The sequence below is a fragment of the Pocillopora verrucosa genome, chromosome 1 (genome assembly GCF_036669915.1).
Source record: "Pocillopora verrucosa isolate sample1 chromosome 1, ASM3666991v2, whole genome shotgun sequence".
NCBI classification, from domain to species: domain Eukaryota; kingdom Metazoa; phylum Cnidaria; class Anthozoa; order Scleractinia; family Pocilloporidae; genus Pocillopora; species Pocillopora verrucosa.
Genome location: NC_089312.1, coordinates 22,801,573 through 22,815,403, shown reverse-complemented (window position 1 = coordinate 22,815,403; position 13,831 = coordinate 22,801,573). Strand labels below are relative to the sequence as shown.

General features: G+C 38.1%; 3 protein-coding genes across 3 annotated transcripts; 2 read left to right on the top strand and 1 right to left on the bottom strand.

Moving 5' to 3' along the window:
• Nucleotides 1–2,635: 2,635 nt before the first annotated feature.
• On the top strand, nucleotides 2,636–6,886 carry LOC131796796 (protein Wnt-7b). Its single transcript, XM_059114399.2, has 4 exons — nucleotides 2,636–2,812; nucleotides 3,959–4,182; nucleotides 5,173–5,444; nucleotides 5,963–6,886. Exons 1-4 carry the CDS (start codon nucleotides 2,766–2,768, stop codon nucleotides 6,440–6,442), a joined length of 1,023 nt encoding a protein of 340 aa, XP_058970382.1. The 5' UTR covers nucleotides 2,636–2,765; the 3' UTR covers nucleotides 6,443–6,886.
• A 755-nt stretch (nucleotides 6,887–7,641) lies between these two features.
• Nucleotides 7,642–8,637, bottom strand: LOC131796706 (octopamine receptor beta-1R-like). The gene has a single exon (XM_059114313.2). It carries the CDS (start codon nucleotides 8,635–8,637, stop codon nucleotides 7,642–7,644), a length of 996 nt encoding a protein of 331 aa, XP_058970296.2.
• Nucleotides 8,638–11,972: 3,335 nt separating this feature from the next.
• On the top strand, nucleotides 11,973–12,995 carry LOC131796705 (octopamine receptor beta-2R-like). Its single transcript, XM_059114312.2, has one exon. It carries the CDS (start codon nucleotides 11,973–11,975, stop codon nucleotides 12,993–12,995), a length of 1,023 nt encoding a protein of 340 aa, XP_058970295.2.
• Nucleotides 12,996–13,831: the final 836 nt, after the last annotated feature.

Here is a 13,831-nt window from a genome sequence, read left to right as displayed (position 1 = left end):
TCAATACGTTACTAAGTTTTTGTGGGTTCTGTTGGTTTGACAGTTTTTTCTGCAAAGCAAATTGATCCATTCTTATCGGTGACCATTACTACTGAGATTGTAATTTATGTGTTTCGATGTGAGTCGGTAAATGGCTAAAATGACGGGTCTGGTTCCTAGAAATCTGCTAATGATAACCTTTTCAAAATTAAAAAAATCCTTGTGAACCTAGTTAGTTTAGATTTTGGATACGACAGCTACGCAATTAACCAGTGGTAATTTCAGTTTCAGTCGTTTCCCGTTTTTTAATTACATATTACTGCAAGCCGTCTTTCTTTCATCCAGTTCAAAGTTTTCGCACCATTGCATACAGGAAGTGTATACTTAACATGGAATTCCCCACTCAAGTGTTCTGCTTTATATTTGAAGGCAGGACAGTCCAGCTATCGATGTATCGACAACTCGAACCTCGCGCTAACTCGAACCAAAATCGATTTCCCCTGGCTTTGAGTCATACGATTGCTGCTATTTTACCCTCGGTAACTCGAACCCTCGATTACTCGAACCTTCCGCTGACTCGAACTAATTTTCGTGTCCCTTCAGCTCATTCTCTACTTATTTTTACCCTCGATAACTCGAACCACCAAGCACCACGTCTGTCGTGACGTGACACATCTGAACAAACAGTATACTGCAGTCCCGTTACGTTGGGATTTTTGCAATAATTTAGTGTTTCATTTTTACTAAACCTCTAATTAATTAAATTTGGCTAAATGTATTCTGTATAAATAGATGAGGCAATAAAAAGCGTTTTTCCTAACTTCTGATCCTTTGTTCTCAACTCCCGATAACTCGAACCATTGGAGTTTGTAATATATATATATACTCCAATGGCAAGAATACCGTAATAACGCAGTCATATCGTGAAGATTCAAAGAGGAGGAGGGTGATGTTTACTTCGAAAATAAAGGGAAAACTTAGCCGTCTTCAATTCAACGTGGTTTTCATTTCTTGGTAAATACTAAATCCCTCAACATGATAGATAGGAAGGGATTGCACGAAAGCAAAAAACCAAGAATTTTTCATATCTGTCAATCATTGTTTATTATGATGGCATGATAAGTTTTCGAATTCACTGGTATTTAAAGAGGGGGCATTGGGATTTTCGGTTCTGTGGTTTTGGCTATTTTTTAGTTCGGTTTTTCGGTTTTTCGGTTTTTGCGCCAAAAAACTTCGGTTTTGGTGTTCATTGCGGTTTGCGGATTTTCCGTTTTTTAGCACTTGGTTTTCGGTTTTCGCGAAAAATACTAACGGGTTTTCCCGATGCGGTTTTTGGTTTTTCCTATTTGACCTATTTGGGTTCCGGTTTCTCTTCGATCTAAGCAGCAATTACGCGCCTCCGCTGATCTCGAATAGCCGCTAAATGTTATCGAGAGGAATGCGTGTCAAACCAATTGAAATATCGCAAGAATCCCTAAGTAGCCTTACGTGTAACAGCACCCTCCCCCTTCCCCCATGGTGGGGGGGGGGGAGGGGAAGGCGCAGCTACATGTCGGGTACGGCTACACGTCGGGTACGGCTAAGCACGGAACACTGCCAGAGTTTCTTTATCAACGCCACATGTGACTGATTGATTCAACATTCCAATAGAATCTCCAATTTTTCAGGTCTTAGTTCGCAAATGGAAATGTTAGATTAGGGATTTTCGATGAAACTTTCCAGAGCTATAACTATTTGCGACTGCAAAATTGCAATCCTATTCAGGACTTTTGTGCGAATTTCCTTAATTTAGCTTGGCCCCATTACCAGCTGCTGAGTCCGCAGAGACCATGCTCGAGGTCCTTGAGAGAACAGCTGTTAAGGTTAATTTAAGCACATACTAGAAGATACGAATGCCAAGTCCATGGCATTCATTAATCCTGTAATGAAATTAGTGTAGTTTACTCTGAATGCTCCACTTGTCACCACTGTATCGGATCGATTCAGGGTTTTAATAGCTGGGATGCGAAAATGTATCGGTTTCGACAGTTTTGCATGCGGTTTTCGGTTTTGATCGAATTTTTTTCAGTTTTTCGGTTTTGTTAATTTTTTTCTACGGTTTTGCGGTTTCTAATAGACCCCAATGCCCCCCTCTGTAAGTGATAAACTTTTTAACACCGAAAATTCATTTCATTTTATTCTTGTAGCCGAAATCGAAATTTGATGGTCTGCCCTTTGGGAGCAAAAAAGAGCTTCTAAATCTCAAATCTAAATCCCCACAGTGCCTTGTCGTAATTATCGCCATACCTTTAGTCCTAGTTTGATTTGAACGATCGCACTGATTAAAAACATTGAGATTCTGAATGTAGATAGCTAGTTATAACCACTAAATAAGTCCAGCATATTGTTCGAGGACATTGTTCGAACATTTATATGTGAAAACGTGATGCATTTGAACTCTGTCTACATAAGCAAGTGATCATTTACACAAAAAACCAAAGTGGAATGAACTTTGAAATCCTATGAAATAGAACACGCGCACCAAAACAAATTCAAACAGCGTCCAGGGTCGTGAGTTGTTTTTCATGTCGTGTCATAACGTACAAAAACAAAGACTCCAGCGAATTCTGTCAACAGGAGATGAAATTAATACCTTTCGCGTGTCGAGCTGTGTAAAAAGCTCTTGTTGCCCAAGATAGGTTGGAAATATTATTCTTGCAGCAGGGTACCACGGAAGGGACATTCCTCAGCAGCAAAGTAAAGGTCCATGTAAGCATTAAACCACTGCTAGTTGGGAGACTGCAGTCATGAAGCTTTATGTAGGGTTCATAGTGTTCCTGTTGTACTGTTTTGGGTAAGTTACTCGCGTGAGAAATACATGTCACTAAGTAATGAAAAAAAAAATCTCAGCGTGGACATGAAAAAGGGTTCTTTTGCTCATGAAAATTAGGGATCTTGGTTTTGATCTCGATGCGAAGAGGTTGATGAGCCTCTCGCAAGATTTTGTAAAATCAAGGAAAGATCACTATCAAGTTTACACAGACTAATTGATTCTATTCAACTTAGTTTCGAAATTCAAGCCAAGACGTATATCCACGTATCTTTTGAAAAGCAATTATGCTCTTCTATGTAAGTCGAGGTTAATACCTCAGAACATGGTATACAGGTATATAAGGAATACAGGCTCTGCAAAGATTTAAAAAGAGACACACAAGTCAATACGCCGTGATCATTGATTTAACTTTAAATCTTTATAGATTGTGTTCGAGTCATCTTCAGCGTCTCCTACTTTGTCTCGATGAAGAGCCATTGGAATTTCATTCGAGCAAAGCGAGATCTTTGTCCGACAATAAAACATGTACGTCGTGTTAACATGATCGTTTTTCAATAGAGAGCGAGAATAATGTTGAAGCGAAGTTCCCCCTTGCCTCGGTCTGTTTCAAAATAAGAGAAATAGATATTTGGGTAGTGATAATTTGTTTAACATCGACGTATTTTTAATATCTGTGGGTAAATTAGGACTGACTGAGATAATCAACAGTCCACTCGCATCTACTTCAAAAAAATACCTGAGATCTGAACTAAGATCCATCACATTGCTAACCAGAACAGGCAAAAAATTATGTGTGTTCCATGGACAAGATCAACTTGCAATTGACATTCAAAACAGCGTTGACACTGACGGCCCCGGTCGTGCTGAGTTGAGGAGAATTCAATGAGCTATCAGTGGAAACCATGTCTTTAGATTCTTTTTTCTCCCCGAAGGTGAAATTCTGGGTTTTCCCGTTGATGCATATCAATCAAAATTCAAAGGAAACGTATATGTTACTCACGAGTAGCGTTGAAATTATGGCGCTTGATAAAGATACGCCTAGCTATAGTTATACCCGATCAGTACAGTCCAAAGCCAATTCCTCACGAAAATCAAAACAGACGTTAAATTGCTAATTAAGTTAATGCTCTCCAAGTGAGTGGGAAGTGCTATCAATTTTTTTCGCAGTGACACGAGCAGTGCTAAAAAGGCACGCCGCTCTGATTCGTGGTGTCACAAAGCACCAGGACTGTCCGTGAGTCAAAGAAAGCTTTGCTTCAGAGTGCTTGGACTCGAGACTGCAATAAAGAAAGGGATCGAGAGAGGATTATCAGAATGCGAGCGAGAATTTCAGTGGAGTAGGTGGAATTGTAGTGCGCTTGTAAACAAAAGTCTTTTGGAACGAGCACCAGGTGAGTACGTCAGCCATGCTTTGTTTTAAATCAACATGACTTTGTTTTTCTTAACTCCAACATCTGTTATCATTGGCGTATTTACGTTTCTTTATGGTTGTAGGGAAAGTCCAAACTGACAGATGTAAAAAGGTTAAGGATCAAATGGAGTCTTAATGGCCACAGAAATGTGATTAAACATCAAAATTGCACACAAAGGGCAGTTTTAATCACCCCAGTTTCCACACTGCTTGTTATTCCTCTGTTGAGGACGTACAGAATGTGCGGAAAGTGCTATCAAAGAGTCATGTTTTATTTCAAGTTAACTTTTGTTCCATTGGCAAGGCTCCATGCTGACAAAATAACGTCGAACAGCGAGTACTTCCTGCTCTCCTGAGTTGTGGGCACGAAATCAAAATCGTCCCCGCTTGAAGCTAATTGAAAGTTTTTGGCGTATATCGAAATTAACACAACGGTACCCCGACCAGTTTAAAAGTTACCATTTAAATATTATTTTAGCCCGATCCGGAGTGATTCATAAAAAGAAGCTGTTGGTTTACTTCGGCGACCTTTGTAATTGCATTTTTTTTGGCCCTATTTCTGTCAGTTTTCGTTCTGACTCTGATCTGTAATTGCATGCGCCGATAGGCCTCTTTTAGTCATCTCGCTCAGCTTCTGCAGTGAGTGTCTATCTTTGTGTCCTATCTGTTCCTGCTCTTGAGTGTTCCTTAGTTCACGTTGTTTATGAAGAAATTCGTCTTTGGTGTCCTCATCTTCAGTATTTTTCATTACGTGTCTTTACGTGTCCGCTTTTAATTTGTTATGCTAACATCAAAAACACAAAACTATTTTCATCTAGACGCATACGCACTAATACAAAACATGAGGGTAAACGTGCCTATTAACGTCTGGGTATGTGATATTTTTACGTTCTTAGTACTCCAGGTTTCCTTCTTATTCCTGAATAAGGTGGAATTTTTTCTTATAACATTTAATTATCTCACTTTCCAGCTGGGACAAGAGAGGCGGCGTTTACATCTGCATTGCTATCAGCGTCAATAGCCTACAGTGTAACAAAGGCCTGCACAGCGAAAAACGTCACGGAATGCCGCTGCGAGGGAATCAGACGTCCCAGGTACGGGCAGACCTGGAAACGGAAAGGTTGTAGTGCAAATGCTCACTTTGGAACTTACTCATCTGAACGTTTTATGCTGAATGACAGGAGAAATAAAAGCGCTATTGATACACTTGTCATGAAGCACAATATCAGAGTTGGACTTCAGGTGAATACAGTAGGATATTCAAGTTGTTATCCTTTTACTTCATTTGTGAGCTTTTCCATCCTTGCATTTTATGAAATAGTTTAAAGATAATTTTATGGTTAGATAGTAGGGTCCCCATCTGTCACAAACCGTACTGTCTTTAATTTTCGGCGTGAGTTTTCAGAAAATCGGTCTTGCACCTTCTTTTATAGGAAATTGACACTCCCAGGAGAGAAACACGAGTTTTCAACGATGGGGTTTTACTCCAGATATAAAAAACATAGTAGGATGCGAGAGAATATAACAGTTTACAGTCTCTTGTAGGATGTAATTGTATATTTCTACTATTTCATATCAGGGTGGGGATGTAGGGGGCGTAAGAGCTTATCTACCCCTTTCGTTTAATTGAGCAATTGTAGGGGTCACTTGGCACTGTCAGCCCCAAATGATTCGCACTTGTGCGGCAGCAAGATCAAGATTCAATTTAATGGTGTATTATACCAAAGCATGATTCTAATTACCTGTGAAACATTTTTCAGGTTCTACAAGAGAATCGAGTGGCAAAATGCACAGTGGGAAAAACTGGGAGAGTTAAGTCTTGCCATCTAACTTTACCACCACTCCACAAAATCAGCCGAATCATTAAGGGAAAGTATCACTTGGCCACAAGGGTTACTGCGCACAAACGAGGAAAGAACAATTCACCCTTTCTGCGAACCATTGAGCGGTACCGCGACAGACCAAATGGAAAGAGACCAAGGAAATCATCTCTGGTTTACATCCGTTACTCTCCCACCTACTGCTATCGGCAGAATGAATACGGCATTCCAGGCACGCGTGGCCGCCGCTGCCAATTGAACTCTCTTAAAGAAGGTGACTGCACCTTGATGTGCTGTGGTCGGGGCTACAAACGGGAGGCAAAACTTCAGAAGAGATTTTGTGACTGTAAAACGAGTGTTGATAAGCCATGCAGTTGTAAAGTATGCACAGATGTGATTATGGAAAATAAGTGCATGTAATGGGTCGCCTCTAATCTAATCTAAGGTTGAAATCAGCTCAAAAAGTAAGACAAAGATGATAGATGAAGTATTGTAGCCGCAAGATGGTTAGTTGTACAATAACGATTTTGTTCCGTTTTGTTCAATTGTATCAATAAATGCTTAGTAGAAAATGCAAATGAGCACCTACACCCATGATACCCACGCCTATCTTAGTCTCTTAGCTTTAAATTTTCTTAATGGTGAAGGTACCAACTGAAAACGAGATTGTTGATACGGAACAGGAAAAATGGTATTTTCGTGGAAGAAATTAATATGAGACACAGTAAGAATAAAAGCCATGATTACATTTGTTACCAAACAACAAAATATTGAATTCGGTTGTCGCTTCGCTTTTTTATTATTCATTTGCTTGCTTATAACTGACTTTTTCCCCCCCCCCCCCAAAAAAATTACAAGAGTTAGGAAACTCATCATACGGATCAATGACATTACATCAAGTCTCAAGAAAACTTTTGGAACGTCAGTCTGTATCAGTACTTATTTCTCATTAAATGAAGAATTAATATTAGCATGCATATCCTAAAACAATGGATAAGCGCCCACTAAACCCAAATATCTTTAATAGTTTGCTTCTCACTTCCGAGCGGCTCGTGCGGGATTTGGTTATAATTGTTGCAGAAATAAGTGAGTTAGAATTATCTTTTTGCGCTATATTATGTGACTGTTTTATTATAAGCTAAAAGAACTGCTCACCTCAGTGCCGGTGGCCAGCGATGGATATCCATGGAAAATGAACACCATTAGCCACCCCCACTTCGGATAATAGTTATTAACTATCATAGATGCTGTAAGCAATGTGGCTTGGTTTAAAAAAGATTTGACGATCGGGTCTTCATGACCATACTCAGAAAAATGACGAAATGGTTCAAAGAGCGAGTTCAATTAATTTTATTACTGGTTTAATTACCTTGCAAACGTTGAAAATTTAATATATTGACATAAATAAAATTATTTATATGTTTCACAGGAGGTTACATTTTGGATTGCTTGAGCGGAAACGCGTAATTTCTTATTTATACTTATATTTATCCCTTTGTTTGTATTTAAAACTGTGCAGTTCAAAGATCTCTAACATCGAAAGTAATATAGCTACTTATCATAACCAACCCGAGGTAACAAGCTTGATGCTGGTTTACATAACAACTCATGAAAATAAATTACTTCTCATTCATTGCCACGGTACAACAACAAATAAAACTAAATTCCCGTTTTATGTCCTTCTTCAAAAACGCGTAGACGAGTGGATTTATGGCAGAATTTACAAAAATCATCAAATCAGATACTCTGAAAAGACCATCACTGATAACGCACAGTTCTAACTTACTGCAGAGCGAAATCACTGTGTCAAAAGACCAGCAAACAACAAAAAGGCCTATGACAGCTCCCAATACTATAACACTCGATAAATCTGCAGTCTTCCTTTTACCTTTGCTTTGTTGTGAGGTATGAGAGGCTCTCTTGCCCGCATCTGCTGTCGCCTGTTGCATGTTATCTCTGTTGTTGACTTGACTGTTGAAGTCGAGCTGAGTTTGGTGTGTTGCAACCTGCCGCGCGTGTCGCCTTGCAGTTACGAAAATTTGGATATACATGGCTGGCATGACAACGGTGGGTATCACCTCGAATGCAGTGATAACAATTAAAGCATGAACTTTTTTTCCCGTATTTTTAACTGTTTCCGAACTTGCAAGTGTCCAGAAAAGCGGAGAGAAGGAGAGATATGCTGGAATAATCCACGAAACCAAGATTGTGCCAAAAAGTCGCCTTGATGTGGCATATGACTGATAACGCAGAGGATATAAAATCGATATATACCTATCCACTGTCATGGCAAATAAATTCGCTATGGATATTAAGGTGAACAGGTTAAAAAACATGAAATAAGTTGTTTTATCACAGTCCGACCAGAAGTCACAGGCGATGATGAAAGTGGGAAGAAACAAGCCTACCAACATGTCTGCAAAAGCAAGGGACACCACAAAGTAATTGGTTTCCACATGAAGTCGTCTTCTTGTAGAAATGAGATAGATCACTACCCCATTCCCAAACACTGCAACGAACCCGATAAGCGATGCGAGGATAATGTAGTAAACTGGCAGTGAACTTGAAGTGTTGTTATCTAAATCCACTTTGGGTAAAGTCAAGTTTTCCTCCATTGTAGAAGAAAAAAGTTAGGTTTCCTCCTTGTGTTTACTCACCGCTTCAGATATTAATTGACCCAGCGTAATAAGTAATGAGGAAAGCTACCATGTCTACTTAACACGCAAATGAAACTGAATTAATTTACCCGAGAGTCAGGCTTTTCAATTCAAAGAAAACAACTTGGTATCCTACATCAACTTGATATTTGAACTGAGACACCGTTATCACCAATAAAAAGATCACTTATAAATTAAATATTTTACGTATATTTCCTAATTGACACTGATGGTGTTCAGGAAATATATATTTATTAACATTACCTGACAGCCGTATGAAAAATAGCCCTCTCCAACCCTTTAAATTACAATTAAGGTGAATAGAGCCTTGGTGAAGTATTGACATGGAAATTTGTACCATTTTGTCTCAGGTGTGGCGGCTTTGGTTTAAATTTGAATGAAGCCTTTTTAACTGAAAAACTGATAACAGCGCAGCTGTTGATATTCCATATTATAGAAACCATCAGGATAACAGAACATTGACAAATGTTCATGTCACTCGTAAACTAATGTTGTATACCTCGTTTCCCTATTTTAGCTTCAAAATCATCCACTCTAACATGTTATTCATTTTCTTTTGCTTTTTGTTTTTGTACCGTTGCAGTAGCAGCAATCAGAAATATAGATAAGATAAGAGGTAAAACGTGAGTCGAGGAACAATATTTGCAGTATATCACTGATTTATCTATGTGGACGGAAATGTGTTTGGGATTAAAGATTGAAAGGGGACCGCTTATTGTGCTTGTAGTCGTCAAGGGAAACTCTTGAAAAAAAAAAGTATACCAAATGAGACGAACTAATTACAACTGTACTGAACAAAGATGCACCCAAGGCAATGCTTTAACACTAGTTAACACTTTTTTAATTTTACGCAAATGAGCCATAAAATAAACAAACAAAATAATGTATGAACATGTTCCATTACTCCATGCTTTGCACCAAACAAAGATAGTTAACGTAAATATTCGCCTTTGGTTCAAATCACCTCATCGTAATTTTATCACAAACTAAAGCGATCATTTCTAACTTGAATTCAGTCCTGAAAATATGCGATAATTGGGCGTGGCAGCTGTTTTCACCTTGAATCAGACTGAATGCTGCATATGTGACGAATCTTGCTCGTTGCCATGGAAGGTATGCACCTTTAAACGTTTGGAACACGTTTTTCACTCTCTGATACAGACTGTAAAACGTTTTTGATCAGGTGAAAATGAATTTCAGCTGCACTTGCCTTGCTTGTATTATCTTTTAACCTTTTGAATTCTTTGATTACATCTCCTATGTTCGGCAAATATGTTTGAGAGTGCAAAACGTTTTTGTCGTCAATGATAACGGCAGGTCAAATTTCAGTTTCCTTTTCTTTTGTCTCTGTTTGAATGTAGTTATGTAATTTCATTCTTCGCCTTTTTTGATGGCAAAGATTGCTGTATATAGAAAACTTTTCAGTATGCTGTTTTTATTATTATTATTATTATTTTCGTTTTTGTAGACCAAGAAAATATATTAGTCAGTAAACACTACATAAAAGAACGAGTTCAAAAGACAGTCATCTGTGACGAACAATCTTTTTCAGTAAAAAAAAGTATCACACGCGTGTAGATTCAAGTGGCGGTTGTACTTTCAAGAAAGAGAGATTCCTTTCTATCTTCTTATTTTAGAAAAAAAAATTAAATATCATGAGATCACATACAACGCTTTAGACAAACTAAATAACTGGAATTTGTGTAAAACTGCTGTTTTTATTTCTCTGCTGTCAATAAAGCTGTGTGTTCAAGGCTACAAGTGATTTGCATTGTAGATTTATGACAAAAATATTGATAAGAACTCTTTTCAGAAAACAAGCGAGAACTCAAGTGAAAGCTACAGGTACATACAGAACTTCAATGCAAAAAAAAATGATAAAAGTGATATCGATATAGTATTCCTAAAAGAGACAAATAGTTAAATTCGCAAAGCTTGAGAATGTGTTTATGTTACCGTCCAAAATGGTTTCAATCTTGCAAGCTACAAAAGACTAAAAGATATAAAAGAATAATGATGTCAATATTAATAATTATAATGATAATTTTACACGTGATGAAAATAACAGTTACGATAATGATGACGATAAAACTACTGATAATGGTAGTGGTAGTAATGATGATAAAAATTGAGCTATTTCTGACAGCTCGTCACGGTCAGCTATTTACTTCTTTCTCTCTACTCCGTGTAGGTCTGAAGGACTGAGTGATAAAGCTAAAATGCCAGTTTTTAAACCCAGTTTTATCGTAGATAGGAAAACATGTTATTAAAAGATCTGCTGAGATGGCAACCGCGTGATTTAAAACTTTTTTTTAGGCGGCTTGAGAATAAATTTTATTCTTTTGTTTTCATCACAATGGCAAATTTTACCCAGTAAGGTGTCAGAAGCATCGGAGGTTAAATAAATTCAGAGTCATTCAGAACCAATTCTGTTAGCTTTTTTGGCGCCCAGTTTGTGCACTAGTGCGATGTATTTAAATAAACAAGTGAACTCGAATTACTGACAGTCAACAAGATTTCTCCATTAAGCGCTCACCATACAACTAACAGAGGTTCATGTTTAATTAAACTAAAATAGATGTGAGGTTAGATCGTAATATCTTGTAATTGTATCGGTCGGAGGTTAATTCATCTTTTTAAAACACTTTATTCAATAAATCGCCCATAAATGAGCCACTTTGCGGGTGGAGGCTTAACAAGTCAATCTATTTCAATGCAAAAAGAAATAAGGCAAAAATGTGTCACATCTGAGCTGAAGTGCGAATAAGACAAAGAAAAAACATTAATAACGCTTCTGTCAAGCTTGAACAAACAAACGTAAATTTTGTTTACAATAACATAAAAGCTAAGCTTTTAAGTGAGAACAGTTCTTTTGGCTGAGGAACTATGACCCTCCGGTTTATCGAATTTTCTTGCTGAAATTCCTCCTGTAAATTGCTATCGAAGGTGAGGAAACTTGCTGCTGAGCAGGATCAGACGTGCTTTACATTTTCTTTATTTCTCGGGAATGAGGATAAAAATAATTTTTTTTTGTTTTTGCAGGTGTTTGACAGATTAAAATTTATGTATTAGTTTAAAATCTCTGAAGCCAATGAATATTTAAATTTGTGATTTTTAAAAGAAAGGATATAGACTCGTGGCCTAAGGGCGTATCATATGATTGACTCAAGCACAAGGTAGCATAACGGCTGAACAAAAAAATTCCGTCCTCAACACGTTGACAAACTTGCTTTTTTCGAGTGAGGAATAACCTTCAAGTTCTGAAGGCTGTCATGTCGTGGTACACATACAGCAGTCTGGCTGTCAGCCTCGTAGCTGTAACAGGGAATGGAGTCGTTGCCTGGTTGATTATAAGGCGATCTAGACTACACACATTAACTAACTGGTTTATTCTCTCCTTGGCTGTGAGCGACCTAATGGTTGGCTTGAGCATAGCGCCCGCGAATATTGCGTGTAAGAGGTTTGGCACATGTGACATTTATCTTAAAGGTGCATTTGAGGAACTTTTTCTATACGAGTCTATTTATAACCTGTGCGCCATGACAGCCGATCGCTTTATCGCCATCGCCTACCCACTCAGGTATCCATATTTAATGACTTACTGTTGCACTAGGACGATTATTGCGATCTCGTGGTTTTTACCCCTGTTCAATTTCTCCCTTCATTTTTGCTGGCTCTACGCTGAGCCTGAAACAAGAAAAGCCTGGTATCGCATTTTTACTATCACAGAAACGATTTTCATGGTGGCTGTTCCATGCATTTTGCTAACTGTTGCGAATGTGAAGATAATCCGAGTAGCACAGCTACAGTCAAAAAGAGCTACAGTTCAACTGCGTCAAGTAAACTTTAATAACAAGGAAACATTCTCAAGAAAGCCTCCAAGAAAGGCTGTGTTTAAATACAGAAAATGGCACTCGAGGGTGTATACGGAGTCAGAAGAAAGATCCTCATCTAATAGTAAGCACCTTTCACGGCTGGAAATGAGAAGCAAAGAAGAATTTCGCCGAAGATTTCCGAGACGAAGGCTGCCGAGATCTTCCGTTAAAGTAACCGTTGCAGTCATAACGATCTTTCTTGGGTGTTGGACTTTGTCCTTGTATGCATCATTGTGCAGTTATTTCGACTTGTGCAATCTATCGCCAGATTTGCTTGATATCTCTTGGCTGTTAATGTTGTTGAATCCTGCGATGAATCCCATCGTGTTCATCGCGTTTAAGAGTGATCTAAGGGAAGAATTGAAAAGGAAAATGGCTACCTTGAAGAGCTCATACATCTTTAACAAAGAGACTCCTTGAATAACAAAGCGACTAAAGAACAAATTAGTATCATAAATAATATAAAAAATGGTGACAACAAAAAAAAAGTTGACGTTTGACTCATGAGTCACATTGAATTTTAGCCATGAGTACAATAGATTGTACTATGAGTTGTGTCATTTTGTTTCGTGATCTAATGAATTATACAAACTGCAGCTTCAATGATTTATATTTCGTTAGAATGGATCAGCAAGCTGAAATGAGGATGCAAGGAGATGGTTTTATCAGACACAGCTTACTAGTGACGAAATGCTTTCTGGACACAATATTCAAAGACAAGTAATTTTAAAGAATAAAACACAAGGTGAAAAACAGAAACAAAATTGAAGAAAAACTTTAGTATCTGCTCAACAATCGCAGGCGCCGCTTCCTGAGAAGCTCTCCCAAATATTTGTACACTCGAGGACCTCAATGTCAGTGTAGACGATAGTTCTGTTTAAAAACCTTCGATAGTATTTACTGTTTGGGAGAATGGCTGCATTCACAGTAATTGGATAAAATCGAATTTTCATTTGCTTGACTGTCAAGGTACTCATCCACGCTCCTGACAGAGGTTAGAAAAAAACTGGTTATTACGTAACCTCCTCTAGCAACATCCGGGTGACTCAATGGGGTTTAACCATCATTCGCCAACAGCCTGAAATTTAACCGTCAAAATGGATAAATTCTTACCGTCAACCACCAAAAAAGTACTTCTATACTAACCATCAAACAGTTGAAAGGTCTTGCAGATCTCACTTTTTAAACCGATTGCTAAGAGCAGTTCTAAATATCGAAAAGTCTTAAGAATGGTAAAATATTCTCTTGTTTTTGTA